Source organism: Stylophora pistillata, chromosome 8 (genome assembly GCF_964205215.1).
Source record: "Stylophora pistillata chromosome 8, jaStyPist1.2, whole genome shotgun sequence".
Taxonomy (NCBI): Eukaryota; Metazoa; Cnidaria; class Anthozoa; order Scleractinia; family Pocilloporidae; genus Stylophora; species Stylophora pistillata.
The window spans coordinates 3,436,595-3,453,432 of record NC_142526.1 but is presented as its reverse complement, the minus strand read 5'-3'; the positions used below and the strand labels follow the sequence as shown (position 1 = coordinate 3,453,432).

General features: G+C 40.9%; 3 protein-coding genes and 1 pseudogene across 3 annotated transcripts in view; 3 read left to right on the top strand and 1 right to left on the bottom strand.

The window, feature by feature from the left end:
- The window catches only part of LOC111344378 (peroxidasin), a 24,792-nt gene extending 11,519 nt beyond the window's left edge, over positions 1-13,273 (top strand). Inside the window, exon 5 of the mRNA XM_022951604.2 lies at positions 13,150-13,273. Coding sequence (XP_022807339.2) covers positions 13,150-13,185 — 36 coding nt within the window. The 3' untranslated portion in view covers positions 13,186-13,273. The remainder of the gene's footprint in view (positions 1-13,149) is intronic.
- LOC148724464 (uncharacterized) lies at positions 41-6,862 on the top strand. The gene has a single exon (XM_088730441.1). The coding sequence runs from the start codon at positions 41-43 to the stop codon at positions 5,990-5,992; it is 5,952 nt and encodes a 1,983-aa protein (XP_088586567.1). The 3' UTR covers positions 5,993-6,862.
- LOC148724463 (uncharacterized) lies at positions 7,877-10,839 on the bottom strand (annotated as a pseudogene).
- On the top strand, positions 13,224-16,838 carry LOC111342613 (lactadherin-like). Its single transcript, XM_088730464.1, has 4 exons — positions 13,224-13,340; positions 14,313-14,656; positions 15,049-15,359; positions 15,794-16,838. Exons 2-4 carry the CDS (start codon positions 14,320-14,322, stop codon positions 15,932-15,934), a joined length of 789 nt encoding a protein of 262 aa, XP_088586590.1. The 5' UTR covers positions 13,224-13,340; positions 14,313-14,319; the 3' UTR covers positions 15,935-16,838.

Below are 16,838 nucleotides of genomic sequence, written 5' to 3'. Positions count from 1 at the left end.
AGTGTCAGTTACATGCATTCAAAGATCTGAAGTGGATGACATGTTGTCCGGAATTGAAGGTCGGAGAAGACGCCGAGCTCACTCAGAAGAAGCCCTCGAAAGTGTGCGAAAGAAGAATTCGAGGTCAGGGTGTTTATCCAGAGTAACGATGTTGTACCGTGCTACGGAAGTTCTGCTGAGTGATCCGAAAAATGTCGATGAAGTTAAACAGAAGTTACTGGAGATTGATGAAGCTTTTTCTCGCTTCGAACAGGTGCACTACGAATACATCTCAACTTTGGATGGAGATATGGAAGTGTGGGGAAGCGAGGCACGTTATTTCAAGGAACATTTCCGTCGAAAAATGGATTTTGTTTCGGGAATAGAGCGATGGATCCAGGAGGTGGGATTAAACGCTGGAGCACGCGAGGAAAATGAGATACCAGTTGAAGACTGTGTAAGTACCGCTAATTCTTCGCAAAGTTCGCATTCATCTAGACTATCTATCAGACAGCTTAAAGCGAATCAGGCAATAGCGCAACTGAAGTTGTACCAGCTGAAGAAAAGGCAAGAATTACTACGTCAGGAAGAAGAAACGAAGCTAGAGTTAGAGCTTTTGGATGTGCAGTTTGAAATTAGGAAAACTGAACTTCAAATAAAGTTACTTCAGGATGACGAGCTAGTCGATTTAGCCAAGTTACCGAACGTTTTTGAAAATCTGAAGCCGTCTAGGGAAGGAGTTGATGTAGGAGCTGCACATGCGCCTGATCAGGAATATTCTAATTCTCGTGTTGAACGCAACGTTGGTTCTCAAGACCTTCCGTTGCGGCTGAAATCTAATGCGCAGGAGTATAAGAGTTGGTCAGCCGGACCTACTGCCGCCTTTGCACATCCAGAGGCGATAGGTTCTGTTTTGCGTGGAGGAGTTATGGATAGTGTGGCTTTAGCTATGAGGCAAGGATTTGCGTTGCCTAAAAAGAAATTGACAGTGTTTGATGGTGATCCTCTGGAATACTGGAACTTTATCAAATCATTTGAAACCAGTATCGTGAACAATGCAGCCAGTGAAAGCGAGAAACTCATGTACCTTCTTCAGTACACTTCTGGAGCAGCAAACGATACCATCAAATGTTGCTTAGTAATGGATCCATCCCTTGGATATCAAAGGGCAAGAGAACTGCTTCAAGAACGTTTTGGTCACCCCTTCACAATTGCCTCAAAGTACGTAACCAGGTTAACAGAAGGACCCCCTCTGAAACCAGGGGATCGCGCGGGATTGCTTGCCTTTGCAGACAAATTGAAGGACTGTGAAAATACGTTAGAATCCATTGGATATCTAGATGAAATAAACAGTGCAGACAACCTAAGAAGAATTGTTCAGAGATTACCATATCATCTCCGCACCAAGTTTGTTGAAGTTGCAGACCAAATCCAGCAAACGGGCCAAAGAACGAACATCAGTCACATCGCTGAATTTGTTAAAGTCAAAGCCAGAGTAGCAAATAACCCCGTGTTCGGTTGTGTGGTGGACATCGCGCGCGACAGATCGGAAAATGAAAGGCGAAAACCTAAGTCGAGGAGTGCTACATTAACTGGAGAACGCGTCAGCACATTTAACACTCAAGAGACCAAATCCGGTGGCAGACAGAGTCTACCCCCTTTTTGCAAGCCAGCTTCTTTCATGAAGTGTCCATCGTGCAATGGTGATCATTCGTTAGCGAGGTGCAGGTGTTTCAAGGACAAGAGCTTCGAAGAGCGCCTGGAGATAATGAAGAAAGCTCAGCTCTGTTTCAATTGCTTTAAATATGGCCACATAGGAGTTGGATGTTTAGCAAAGGGTGCTTGTGAAGTCCCAGGATGTAAGAGGAGACATCACACCTTACTTCATCCACCATCTCCACCACCAGCAGTGGAAGGTAGCGACAGAGTGGCTGATAAAGGAACTCAAGCTGAAGGCGGTGCCCCGTTTCAAAGTGGACAGACTAATAGTACCTCAGCTGGAGAAGGAAAGGTGTGCCTGAGAGTAGTTCCTGTAAAGGTGCGAAGTCATGATGACGCCAACAAGACCATAGAAACCTATGCCCTTCTAGACGGTGGATCAGACATCTCCTTGTGTGACAAGAAGTTAGCCATGGATCTTGGATTGCATGGACGCCAGAAAACGTTTTATTTGACAACTCAAGAGAAAGAGGATAGCCCAAGAGTTGGTCACGAATTAAGCCTAGTTGTTGAACCACTTGATGGAAGTGACAGAGTTGACGTTGTTAGACTTTGGACAGTTGATAAATTGAATGCTTCCGGCCGCAGTATTCCATCAGAACAAGATCTAAAGCAGTGGCCTCACCTTAGAGACATCAAGCTGCCAAGTACTAGTGAGAAGGAAGTTCGATTGATTATAGGCACCAACGTCCCTGATGCCTTTTGGGTGTTGGAGGAGAGACGTGGTAACAAGGGAGAGCCATACGCCATACGCACGCCACTTGGCTGGACACTCATGGGCCCTATGCATAAGAACGTTGGCGGAGAATGCCATCTTAACGTTAATTTTGTTGGATCAGCGGAGGCCGTGGGAGAAAAGAATGATTGTCTTATGCACCAGCTAGAAAGGTTCTGGGAAGTGGAGAATTATGGAGTTGTTCCCCAATCCAAGCTTGGCATGTCAGTGGAAGACAAGAGAGCCCTTGAAGTTATGGAACAATCTGTGAAACTTGAGCATGGTCATTACCAAATTGCGCTTCCTTGGAGAAACTACCCACCAGTCTTGCCTTATAATCGCTGCATGGCAGAAAAGAGGCTACTGGCGCTAAAAGGCAGGTTCATGCAAGATGGTGAGCTTCTGAAAAATTACAAGAACACCATGGAACAGTATCTTACCAAAGGTCACGCTTCACGAGTGCCACTTAATGAAATTCATGTAAAGAACAAGCCTATTTGGTATCTACCCCACCACCCAGTGCTGAACAAACCTGGAAAGACTCGAGTGGTTTTTGATTGCGCTGCAAAACATAAAGGAACGTCTCTAAACGATCAGCTCCTTACTGGACCAGATTTGACAAATTCTATCGTTGGTGTGCTAATGAGATTTCGGGAAGAACAAGTCGCGTTGTCTGCTGATATTGAATGTATGTTCCATCAGGTCAGAGTAGTGCCAGGTGACCGAGATGCATTCAGATTCCTCTGGTGGCCAGATGGAGATCTGACCCAAGAACCAGTTGATCATCGTATGGAGGTCCATTTGTTTGGCGCGACCTCGTCTCCAAGTTGTTCTAGCTTCGCGCTAAGAAAGACAGCAGAAGACAACAAAGGTGAATTCTCAGAAGAGATAGTTAAGACTGTCAGAAGGAATTTCTATGTTGATGACTGCCTAAAATCGGTAAAGTCAGCTGAAAATGCTATCGAAGTTGTGTATCAGCTCCGAGAAATGCTCTCCAAAGGCGGATTTCGACTCACAAAGTGGTCGTGCAACAGTTTGGAAGTTCTGAGTACAGTCCCTCAATCTGAGAGAGATCAACCGGTACTAGACCTTGACCTAGACAAAGACAAGCTACCGATGCAACGCACGTTGGGGCTCCACTGGGAGATGGAGAGCGACAAGTTCCTATTTAAGGTTGCTCTTAAAGACAGACCGAACACCCGTCGCGGTATACTTTCCCTGTCAAGTTCCGTTTATGATCCACTTGGTTTCGTTGCGCCAATCATCCTCCCGGCTAAGAAATTGTTACAAGAGCTCTGTAAGCAGAAACTTGGATGGGATGATCCAATCAGCACTAATGATGGTGAAAGGTGGGAGAAGTGGAAGGCTCAGTTGGTCGGTCTCTCTCGGATAACAGTAGACAGATGCGTTAAGCCAACCTGCTTTGGAGACTTGAAGATGGCTGAGTTACACAACTTTGCTGACGCGTCGCAAATCGCATATGGAGCAGTCTCCTATCTCAGATTGGAGGATGTCGAGGAAAGAATCCATTGTGCGTTTCTCATGGGGAAGTCTCGCCTTGCTCACTTGAGACCTATGACTGTGCCAAGGTTGGAACTGTCAGCTGCAGTCTTAGCCATTCAGTTAGATCAGACCGTTAGAGAAGAGCTGGATATTCCGATTAGCCAATCGACATTTTGGTCGGACTCCACCTGCGTGTTGCAGTACATCAGAAATCAGTCAAAGCGTTTCCACACGTTTGTTGCAAATCGGCTGTCAGTTATACATGAAAATTCAGCGCCTCATCAGTGGAGATATGTTAGCTCCGAAGACAACCCGGCAGACGAAGTATCCAGAGGTCTTACGGTGGAAGAAATGAGTACAAGCAGTAAATGGCTGAGTGGTCCCGAGTTTCTGAAGAAAAAAGAAGAGTTCTGGCCGTGTGATCCTACAATTCACCGATCAGGACCTTCAGATGATGATCCAGAAATCAAGCGTGAAACTCATTCTCACGGCCAGTCGTTGACACGTCATCGAAGCGAAGTTCTCTCCAGGTTGATAGAGTATTACTCATCTTGGGACAGATTACGAAGAGCTGTGGCCTGGCTATTGAGGTTCAGAACGTGGCTCATCGAAAGACACAGTAGCAGATCCATTAACTCCACACCTGAAAGCAGTTTGAAAGAGGGATCCCAGTTCCTGTCCGTGGAAGAATTACAGAACGCAGAACGGGAAGTTATCAAGCATGTACAAAAACTTTCATTTCCGGAAGTCATTCAAGCCATACAGACAATCAGTTCATCGAAACCTTCACGTGGAGTTACCTCCGAGTTAAAGAATCTTAAGATACCAGCTCACATGCGCAAACTTCATCCATTGTTGGACGACACTGGAATTCTAAGAGTTGGAGGAAGACTGGAAAATGCCTTAATCAACTATGACGCAAAACATCCAATTATTCTGCCGTATCGTCATCAGGTAACGGATATGATCATTTCTCAGCACCACAAAAAGGTTGGCCACCTCGGTCAAGAATACGTACTGTCCAGCTTACGACAATTCTCTTGGATAATCAAGGGGCGTTCAGCTGTGCGTCGAGTGATTAGTGGCTGTTTCCAGTGTAAGAAACTTGGTGCAGTTCGTGGAGAGCAGTTGATGGCCGACCTACCAAGGGAAAGACTAATGTCAGGAGACCCACCATTCACATACGTAGGCGTGGATTACTTTGGTCCCTTTTATGTACGCCAAGGTCGCTCGAACGTGAAACGTTTCGGGTGTTTGTTTACTTGCCTGGTCGTCAGAGCCGTTCATATAGAGGTCGTGAACTCGCTTGACACTGATTCATTCGTTAATGCGTTACGAAGATTCATTAACTTACGAGGATGTCCAGTTACCGTATACAGTGACAATGGGACGAACTTCCAAGCAGGGGAAAGAGAGTTACGCGAGTCATTGAATGATTTAAATCAAGAATCAATCCACAGTTTTCTTCGTCAGAAGAATATTAGATGGAAATTCAATCCCCCTACAGCCTCACACATGGGTGGGGCCTGGGAGCGTACGATCAGATCTGTGCGCAAGATCCTGAGAGCACTGCTAGGACAACAACTCGTCTCTGAAGAAATGCTCCGAACCTTGATGAGTGAAGTTGAAGGGATCTTAAATGGCAGACCTTTGACTCCAGTCAGTAGTGACCCGAAGGACCTGGAGCCTCTTACGCCAAACCATCTGCTCTTGTTAAGAGCCAACCCAAATTTGCCTCCTGGAGTCTTCAACAAAGAAGAAATGTACAGCAAGCGACGCTGGCGTCAAGTCCAGTACATGGCCAATTTGTTTTGGAAGCGCTGGTTGAAGGAGTATTTGCCAACCCTCCAAGAGAGAGCAAAATGGACCAAACCTCGCCGTTGCTTAGCGAACGGAGACCTGGTACTAATTGCAGATGACAACATTCATCGAGGAAGATGGCCGTTAGGCCGAGTAACCGAAGTTTTCACGGGAAAAGACGGGAAAGTCCGCTCAGCCAAGGTGCAAACAGCTACCACAATTCTTACAAGACCAGTGACTAAACTGTGTTTCTTAGAGGGAGAAAACAGAGCTTAAAAAGAGAAACTGAACCTGTTGTTAAGAAGAATGCAATGGAATTGAAAATCCATACTGTAAAAGGATAAACTTACTCTCGCGTCGTACAATAGTTACGTTAAGTAATGAACTGTGGACTTTAGTGGTTCATTAGGGGGGCTATGTAGCCACGAGAGTTATTATTATTATTATTATTATTATTTTTTCTTATCAGTTCTGTCGTTCGTCTTTGTTAATTGTAATTAGCGTAAATAGTTCTCGTCTCGATAGTTCAGTTCTGTATTTATTAGTTTGTATTTTTTCGTGCTGTCAAAATGTAAATTAAGTTTGTCAGCGTTGTTTCATGCAATCGCCTTTGAGTATTGTGTAGCCTTGTTTAGTCTATTGTTTTTAGCCTTTTATCCGCTATATAACATCGTAGTTGTGATTTTCATTCAGTCGTTGTTATTCCGGAGTGCCGTACAGATCTTGTAAGTAGTTACGCTTTCGTTTGTATTTTCCTGTAGTTTCTCGTATTCCTTTCGTTGTATTTTAGTTTCGTTGGGTTTAAGTTCGCATTGTTAATTCTGTATTTTTTCTGTGTGTTATGTACAAGTGAATCGTCGAGATTAAAAGGTACGTATTTCAAACTGTAACGGAGTGTCAGTTACAGTATGGTCCTAGCTCTTCAATAACCTTGACCTTGCTTAGAGTCCTCACCGGGATGGTTTAGTGTGCGTTTTAGTTCTTACAAATTGGTTGTTTTTTGTCGTTCATTTCGAATATCTTAAAATATGTTAACCCTGCTATAGTCCGTTGTGCCGTAAGCCGCAACGTGCCTTTAAGAGCATGTACTCCGGGCTGAATAAGAAAGACAGAGATGCAGAGAGTGAATAAATGTTCTTGATCAGACTCACAGTTCCTTCGTTTGCGCGATTGTTAACCCCAACAGTACAACAATGTGCCCCTTTATTTCAGTCGTTTAATTACCTCCATAGTAAATTTCATTGATTCAAGGCCGTCAAAATTTAAAGCGGACTTTTGTATTCCGCTAAGCGAAGATCTCGCGAAGTTCATGAGCCAGTAGGGCCTTGTGACGAAAACTTGCCATCCTCGGAGACCCAGGGGCTGTGAGTCGATTTCAAGTTAGGGCCGAGGAGCCCCTGGAGACATTGTCTTACATGACTCGTTCCAAACGATCGCAGTCGTTCTGGCATCTGATTGGTGCCAGAAAATCGTTGTTTTTTTTCTACCCAATCAGAGTAAGGTGTGCCTTAGAGTCTTTTCGTGTGTTTTGACACGGACATATACAAGAAGCTACGTTGCTCGCCATGTTTGTTTGGGTCGTGCGACGGAGCATTGCTCGAGGTGAAAAGTTTCAGTCTCAGCACACAATTTAAGAGAAATCGGTCAGATTGTCCGCAAAAATCTTACCGGAAACTATACGGAATACTTTCGCAAGTATTACAAGGGAACGTGTTTAAAAGTTTGTGAGGTTCGTATAAAACAAAATTGTTGCAGGCGTTTATGTGTTGCTTTAAACGTTAGACGAGATGTGAGCTTAAATATTTCTAGACTTTTTGTATAATTTACTGTGACTGAAACGTTGCCAATTCCGTGAAGTTATTTCGTCGCACGGGCCACGCAGGTATGACGAGCAACTGGCGCTTACGCAGCTTTCTGTGCGCGCCAAAATCTAATCTCCTTCGGCTAGTTGTTTAGGTAAAGTTCAGGGTTTTTTTTACGATAATTAATAACCCGGGTGAAAATGTTTCAAATCGTTGTCGAGTATGCTCTTCCGTTTTTATCAACATTAAGAGAAAAAGAAATCTCAATGGCGAGTTTATGAAAATATTTGAAGAAGTTTTCAATCAAAAGGTTCTACCAGACGATGGTCTTCCGCGTGCAGTTTGCGACACTTGTCGCTATAGAATTGAACCATCATGGAAACGTAATTGCAAGCTTAAGAGTATGGCACGTTTTCAGAGTCAAAATTCAAATTCTTGTTGTACTTCATTCTGAATTCCGAATTCACATCACTGCATGACAATTGCATTCACAAAATTACCCTGTTATAGTATTTCAATCAAAAACAAGCCATCGTCTACGTTTTTGAAATAAAAAGTACATTTTTCGATTTAACTAAGTTTACCCGTTTTAAAAAAAAGTAAACAATTTCAAAAGTATTCCCCCTCCGATAGATTTTACAAGTTTCTAATAAAATATAAATGCACGCAATTTTTTTCTAGAATTTAAAATGTCTTGACACATTGTGCAATCGCGAACGTCGCTATACATTAATTCTGAATTTAGTAAATGCGTTTTGAATTGAATAAACGCGTTTTGAATTGAATACTTTTTGCCAGGCGTTCCTGGCGGAATTCTGGATGGCCTTGTCGCTTGTTCAGAGCTACGCTTTTTGACCAGCGGCTCTCGTGTCTAAAAACAACCACTCGAAAACGTACTCTGAACTGCTCATAGTTGTATTTTTGCATTTTTTTTGTTGTTGTTGTTGTTGTGGATGGTACAACTTGCGGATAATAAAGCCTTTACAACGGAGCAATGGCAGTTTTTACAGAGCGTAAGGCTCATTCTTTTGGATTTATCCCGACGATTGCACCAAGATGTCAGCGAGGATGTAGCTGATCACGCTTTGTTTCAGCTACAGCAATTGTCGCTGGGTTAAATGGGGTTGACGGGCCTACACGACTCCCCAGCGCGTGTTTAGAGTAGCTTATTCAAAGTTTAGCCCTCACGAGTTTGTCTTTGAGCGACCACCCTCTTTTGTAAGATGCGAGCGGCGGATTTTTATATAGTTCGTTCAGTAGTGGTTGTGTATCTATTAAATGCCAGTTTTTCATGAGAATTTGCTTTATGTGTGGCACTGATGGTTGGTATTGTGTAACAAAAGGCAAGATTCGTTCGTTCGTCTTCGGTTTCTGTTGAAGAGCTAATTTCCAGTTTTTGAAATTCACCTCTGAGAGGGTTGTGTTAATGAGGTCCTCTGGGTAGCCTCTCTTTAGCAAATGCGCTTTGAAATTTGCGATTTTCTCCTGGAATATCGTTTGAGAGGAGTTTGTTCTGAGAAGTCTGAGGGCCTCCCCTTTTATGAAGCCTTTTTTAACTCCTTGTGGGTGACAGGAACTATAGTGTGTATACTGAAATGTCTCAGTTTGTTTAAAATGGGTACGCACTTCAAGAATTGCGTCCTTTTCGAATCGCTCGCCTTTGTAGATTTAGGTGTCCAGGAATCTTGTTTCCTTATCGGAAATTTCAGCCGTAAATTTTATTGTTGGATGATGGTTGCTTGCTTTTTCAATGAAACGTTCTATTGTTGCTTTGTTTGTGCTCCATAGCGAGATGTCGTCTATGTAACGCTTCCAAACAAGAGGTTTGAAAAGGCTTTTGTTAAGGAATTTTGTCTCTACCTTGTTCATCGTTAGATTAACGACAACTCAGACATTCAAAATCGCTAAAAAAAATTTTTTGAGGCAAAGGGACGACTTTACACCACAGGTAAAGTAATTCAACGTTTATTTATCACTGATTTATATACATAGTCAGCAATATATCACCATAGGTGAGGCAAACGGTAAATCTGGCACATTCACTATAAAACAACAGTCGGCTTCACAAACATATTGTATGGTCCCCTGTGGTTGCAGAAGCGGCATGCGTATTCGTAAGAGATGCGCTTCTGAACAAGCGACCAGGCCATCCAGAATTCCGCCAGGAACGCCTGGCAAAAAGGTTCAATTCAAACGCGTTTATTCAATTCAAAAGACATTTACTAAATTCGGAATTAATGTATAGCGACGTACGCGATTGCAGAATGTGTAAAGACATTTTAAATTCTAGATAAAAACTGCGTGCATTCATATTTCATTAGAAAATTGTAAAAGCTGTCGGAGGGGGGAATATTTTTTAAAATTGTTTACTTTGTTTAATACGGGAAAACTTTTTTGTGAAATTGAAACGTGTACTTTTTATTTCAAAAGCGTAGACGGTGGCTTGTTTTTGATTAAAATACTATAACAGGGTTATTTTGTGAATGCAATCGTCGTGCAGTGATGTGAATTCGGAATTCAGAGTGAAGTGCAACGAGAATTTGAATTTTGACCCTGAAAACGCGCCATATCAGGCTGTCTCTTATTTCCAAACGGTCGATTTCGCGTCAGAAATAATTTTTCCTGAAACTCTGTCAACAGAATGACTTTACTTAGGAAAGAAGTAAATTAGGTTTGATTTGATTCGAAATAATTTTCTGACTGCGTTGGGGGCCATAGTTATTTCCCAGTCCGTAGGGACCGTGGCAACGTCTCGAAAATTGAAAAATAGGCATATTTTGTAACATTGTAAAATATTTGATTCGCATAGTTAAGCCACCGAATTTAAATCAGATTGCTTAAAAACCTTTCTGGTTTGCCAAGAAAGTTAGAATTTTCCCTCTCAATGTATCTGAAAAGGCGAATTTTAGCATATTCTGACCCCTGTAAATCGCCATCGGCCGATGGCTGTAAATAACCTTGATTTAGACGTTAAGTTTTGGGATTTGGGACCTGGTTGACAAATTTACCCTACACAGCCGTTAAGTTTAGACCTTTATAGGCAAAAGCATGCAAAAAACCCTGTACGTTTTCGATTTTTCAAAAGTTATGACCGCTTGAATCACGAGCATTCGCGATTTTTTCACCTACACTAAAATCGAACTACTGGAGCAGATTTCGTCATAAATACAACTTACCCACTTTGCAGCCCGGCTTCATGGCTAACTTCAGTATTTCTCCTGAGATTGCTTCTTTTGGTTCAGCGTCGATTGTGTCCACAGACCAGCAACCTGTCGATAGCCGGAGAAATCGGCTACAAACGCGATAAAAATTTTGACACATGCTTGGTATGAACAGATGTTATAAGTGTTGCTTCTGGTAAATTTTCAATCGTTTTTATAAAAAAAAAAAAAAAAACATCACTGATTGCGAAAAGCTGAACACACTTATCCCTTTTTTCGTTAAAAATGATTTTGACTTGAAGAGCAAGGCTCAGTACGATGCCTATATCGTGTATCGGACACTGCTTGACATGTCTTCAAACTAGGTACTATCTTTCACTGATTTAGTTCTGAATTCTAAGTGAGTAGAGCACGAAAAAATTTAATGTCACATATATCATAAGCTTTGAGTATTACACTATAACAACGCCGTCAGAGCTTGATATCGGAACTAAAGGTAGTTTGTATCTGTAGACCATGTTCTACTTTTTCAGCAACTGTATAGGACATTGTTTACATAAGTCTATTGTGAAACACACTGACAATCCTTAATCACGTCGGACAGTTTGTCCACGAGGATCTGCCTTTTGCCTCTCAATTTTACAGGGATCTCAAAATGACTACAGATGGCTCGCAACAAAACCACATTGAATTTCTGAAGTGTGTGGCCACTTATTCACATCTCATTGAACCACAATACATCCTTTCGTGTTCTGCCTCGTTCTTCTAAGCATGAAAGTGGACATCAGTGGCGTCTAATAAGTTATAATTGTGTAGTTCCTCCTATGATATGTTTGGTAGCTAGTTCCCAAATCGCCTATTGCAGAATTTAGATTTAATTCACATAAATTCTTAGTGAATAAGAACCTTACACTGATGTATGTTTGCTCTTTGGTATTTGATTCATAAAATGGTTAAAGAGAAAAAAATGTTAACATCACTTATTGCGTTTAAAATTTTAAACAGACACGAGCGTAAACCTTAATTGCACAATCCGTAATCGTTCGTAGTCATTACGGGAGTAAAATACCTTGCTCTGATCTCGCTTCTAGCCAATAAGAGCATGCTAACCATCAGCCCATTCGATCAAGAGTGAAAAGACAATTTTGCGCCGAAAAAAAGGCATATTGCCACTTCCATCGGAGCACTGACTACCGTCAGCTCTTAACTTCAACATTTCACCTTTTTGCGCATCTCCCCTACCACCTCCCTAGATTTTAAAGTTAGTCGTAAGAGGGTGATTTTTTTCTCTCACAATGTGTCGTTTTAAAAGCGTCAACATATCAGAGTATCATGTGTCTTGTGGGTAGTGCGGTTGACATTTGGCTCAGGTCCTTAAAGTGTCTTCTAGTCCTTTTCGTGTTCGTAGGATGAATTCAAATACATTTGCTTATTCTTAGGATCTTCATTTTCTTTATTCAGTATGTGAGTCATTCATGCTGTCCAGAGAGACATTTTTACTTTATATCGAGCTTGGAAAAACCCAATTGAAGGATATATCGTCAGAATTAAACTCAGAAAAGAACTCCTCTCTAATTAAGCATTTAAAAGAAACCTGATCGATATTCGAGTCTTAACTACTAAGCCAAGACGTTCGGGATAGGTGTCATTTGAACTGAAATTCTACCGCCTTGTGAAAGTCAGTTTGATATGAAATTACCCTTGTTGGTCAATTTTGATGGTAAAAGCGAGCGATCAAAATTGTTTTAGAACGATAGATAAACTATCAACCTTTTCACATAATTGAAATTTATTTTTAACACTTCTGCTGCATGATCGTGCTGTTTTGAGATGTGGAATAACAGTAAGTACCAGTCATTAGAAAACAGACACGAACCCATCCGTTCAATCATAAAAAAAAAATGATTGAATTTCATTTAGACAATATTTTTAAAATATTCGGCCACCGAACTAGGTGAAATAGCTTTCGAAAATATTTTTCACTCAATAACCCGCTAAACACCTTTAATTCAACACTCTCAATTGATAGAAAACGCCAAACTCTGTGTTGCAATTAAAACTACTTTCGATAATATTTAGCTCCCAAGAAGCCGATAAACATGCCACTGATGAGATGAGGATGACCTGAATGCAGAATACGATCAACGGCGAAATCTGCACTTGGTTCCAAGTATCACCATCTCAACATGACAAAAATGTGCCCAGTTGAGAGAGCTTAGTGGGGTTCACCGTTGGCCGCAAACAACCAAAAATCAGTCTTAAAAAATGATATTTTCAACCTTTAGTCGTAATAAAAGGAAAAATCTGGTTAATGTGATAGCGAGGGTATGTACACCGATAACAAAAACAAAGATATTTCTCTCAGGTCCGGCAGAGTCATATTCCGCGAACCGATACTGACTTCCTTTCGCTTCTGGGATAAGTTGACAGACAGCTGACTATTTCTGGGATTTTCGGTTTCTTTATTCAGTGTGTGAGCGATGGCTGTCCTGAAAGGCATAATTAATTCATAACGAGCTGGGGAACGGAAGTCAGTTGAACGGGCAAGAATTGAAATCATTTCAGCTTCAGTCGACTATTAGCGACCTGCGATAGTGCTTCGCACCGCAGAAGAAGATCAACCAGAGTCAGTTAAAAGAAACTAAGGGTATTATTAACCAGGTATGTGTCTAAGTTTATCCATATCTTGATTTAAACATTGCCATTTCAGAGAATGCGAAAAAATAAACCATGTCAGGAATAATTAGGGGAAAACATTTGCCTCCACGGCGGCAGGTTATCATTCTTCCTATCCTACAGAGAGTGGCTTACGCATGACCAAAGTTCGAACGTTGCTTATTTGTGGAAGTTTCCTAATAACGCAGTTTTTTTCCATCCCGGAATATGACAGGTAAATTAAAATAGATGACCAAATGATGTTTCGCCAAATATCAAGAGGAAGGTGAACTGAAAACTACTCAACGCTTTTGCTTTCCTCATATTTGTGTTTGCATTTCATTTCAAAAAGAATTACAAGAGGAGAGAGGCAGTGGGCGGAGTTTAAGGTGAAAACGTTCTTAGAGAGCTTTTTGGAAGTTTTTCCACAAAGATATTGGAGTGGATGATTTTTTCATTCTCTAGTCATTAATTTTGTATGGAATGTCAAAACTGCAGGTCTGCCTTAGCTCTCTTGCATTGTAAGATATTTTCTTTGCTAAGTATACTTGAGCATGCTTATTTTAAATATTTTTTATTTATTTTTTTTTTTTTTGGACTTCATCAGCTTTCTCACCTCCCCTCTGACTTGTCTAACACTCCGATCCGCCCTTTTCATCAAACATTTTTCAATAAATGTGCTGAACGTCTTGTTTTGCAGGTACTTAACGGTGGTCAGCGTGTCGGACTCGCAATCCGTCGCTCCCGGGTTCGAGTCCCGCCCTGACCACTACCTGAATTTGTTTCTCGGTGGCTCCGAGTTCAAATCCTCGGCCATGCTTGTAAATAGCCAACTGGTTTGCCTCCGGCCAGTTGGGATTCTTAACAATTTTATGTTCTATTTGAATGATTTGTTTTATAGCCCACAATGTAAACTACTGGGTTACCAGTAATTGTGTTAGCTATTAAAGTTAATTTTTTTTGTTTTTGTTTTTTTAGTTCTGATATGCCTCACATGACTGGTCGACAGGCTTCATTTTTTACCGCGCTGTTTTTGATTTCTCAAATGTTCCGTGACATTGTCGGTCAGCAGTGTAGAGCTGGTGGAGACCTATACTCAATTTATCAAATGATGCTTAAGGACCACACCTTTAAGACGTTTAAGTTTCCACCAGGCACGCTGGAATGCAGAGAGGCTTGTCTGGTTGATGACAGATGTCAAAGCTATAATGTAGTCATGTTCATTGCAATATGTGAGTTAAACAATCGGACTAAAGAGGCCAGACCAGAGGACTTTGTCAAGGACCAGAACAGATATTACATGCCGATAGGTCGAAAACGAGGTGAAAGAACGTGAAACACTAAACAGTATTAACGCACTAAAGAGATTGGGGACGCTCAATCTACTAGTTGAATTGTCTAATTTAAATGTAAGTCTAACATTTACACAAAAACGTTACCCAGCATTGTGATAAATAGTTTTTAGAGAAAGGCTGGTAGACTATTAATTAAAAGTGCATTAAGGTAATGCAGAAAAATGGCATGGGTCACCTCACGTTCATGAATTTACGCTGCTTGTAAGTGTTGTTAGTTTTCCTATCCTTTTCAACCATCTCAATATATGTAGTACCCAAAGTCTATAGTATTTATATCAATGTTCTAGATCGGGAAGAAAAAAACCAATGCAGGTAGATATAAGCGTAACTGCCTATTTCTTTAATAACAATTTATTTAGAATGTGAGCCTGTTGGTGTGGCAGACAGGAACATAATACCAGACGCAAGAATGACAGCGAGCACCACTAACAGTGATAAAGAATATCCATACTATGGCCGATTGAATGAAGGGAGAGGACTCGGAGTGTGGTGTCCTGATACTAGATCTGACAGAACAGACTTTCTTCAAGTTGATATGGGCACAGAGCACCTTGTTTGCGCCGTGGCGACACAAGGATATGGAGGGGGTGCTCGAGTCACCAGTTACAAAGTACGCCTTTCTGCGGACGGAATAACTTGGATCACTTACAAGGAAATAAATATTAAAAAGGTACAGAACGATGTTAACTTTGCGGTTACATTTTTATCTTAATATGATCCATAACCTAAGATAAGGAGCGATGAGAAGAAGGAGAGAGATGAGGTTCATAGGAAAGATTTTAAGCATCAAAATTCACACCGGATTGCTTAAAAGAAGAGCGGATTTAAGTAGTAAGTCAACGATCTAACTCTCGTTTCTCGCGTAAGATCATTGAGCTTGAAAAACATCTACATTAAATTTATGTAATCTTAAATTGACCATCCAATATTTATCAACCTTAGTAAACAAACATTGTTTGCAATCTCTCTTATACCGTGTTGCGACCTGGGCAGCTCTGAAAGAGTGTTTGTTTCTTTGTTTTGTTATTTTGTTTAAAGACATAGTTTCTTTTTTCCTTTTTTCGTTTGTCTTTTCTGTTTAAGATTTCTTTCCTTGATTTTCAGGTGTTTGTAGGAAATTCCGACGGAAGGAGTGTTGTGAAAAATTCAATGGGTACTGACGTCAAAGCCAGATATGTTCGGTTTTATCCTGTCACATTTAACCTGTGGCCATGCACGAGTGTTGAAATATATGTGAGGAAATGATGGACCAAACAAGTTTACTTATCTAACAGCTCAATCACTAACAGCATACAATCAGAATAACTAGAAAGAAAACACCAAAAAAATCACAAAAATAATTTTAGAATTAATAGTGATAATGATAGTAATGATTATGATAGAAGTATTGACAAAGATAACAATTACAAGTCTAGGCTGGAATATGCAAACAAAGCTCTGATTCCGTACAGATAGTCAATAAGCGAACGGAAAATCTTCTATATTCAGCAGAATTACACAGTTAAACAGAATCTGGGGTAGACGGATAAGATATTCCGCATTTGTTTCAAAGTTGTTTGTGTAACATCGGTATTTATCTAGTATAACATTCAGTTACCATTGCTGATTTCTGACGTGATCTCTAGATACATATGAGTCATCTTTTCTATCCAGACCAGTTGATGACTTGTGGAAGGAACCACATCAGTGAAAGTCTAATCGAAATTCCTGAAGCAGGCCAAAAATAGTCAAACAATGCAATAAGTGAATGGCTTATGCAAATAATATCAATAGATTCAGTGGAATTGAGACTACTGAAGGGTGGATACCTGAAACCAAACAGCAAAGCAGTCAGTCAATAAGTAATCATGCAGTTATGTAGGAAAACAGTATCAACTCGTCCAAACAATAATGTACCAACAAAAGCGGGCTAAAACACGCCAACAGCAGCTCAGTATGCTACATTAACAGCAATGAGTTACTTTTCAACTTCATTACCCGATGAAGACAAGCAGTAAAGAAGTTATAGGGTCGCGATTTACAGTTGCCTTTTATAGCTTGAGTCCGCAAATAATAAGTACTATTTATTTTGAAAAAAAAAAAACGTTTTATGTTTATCTATTACCTGGGATCTGATTTTTACTCGCTGATATTAATTAAAAGCTGAATC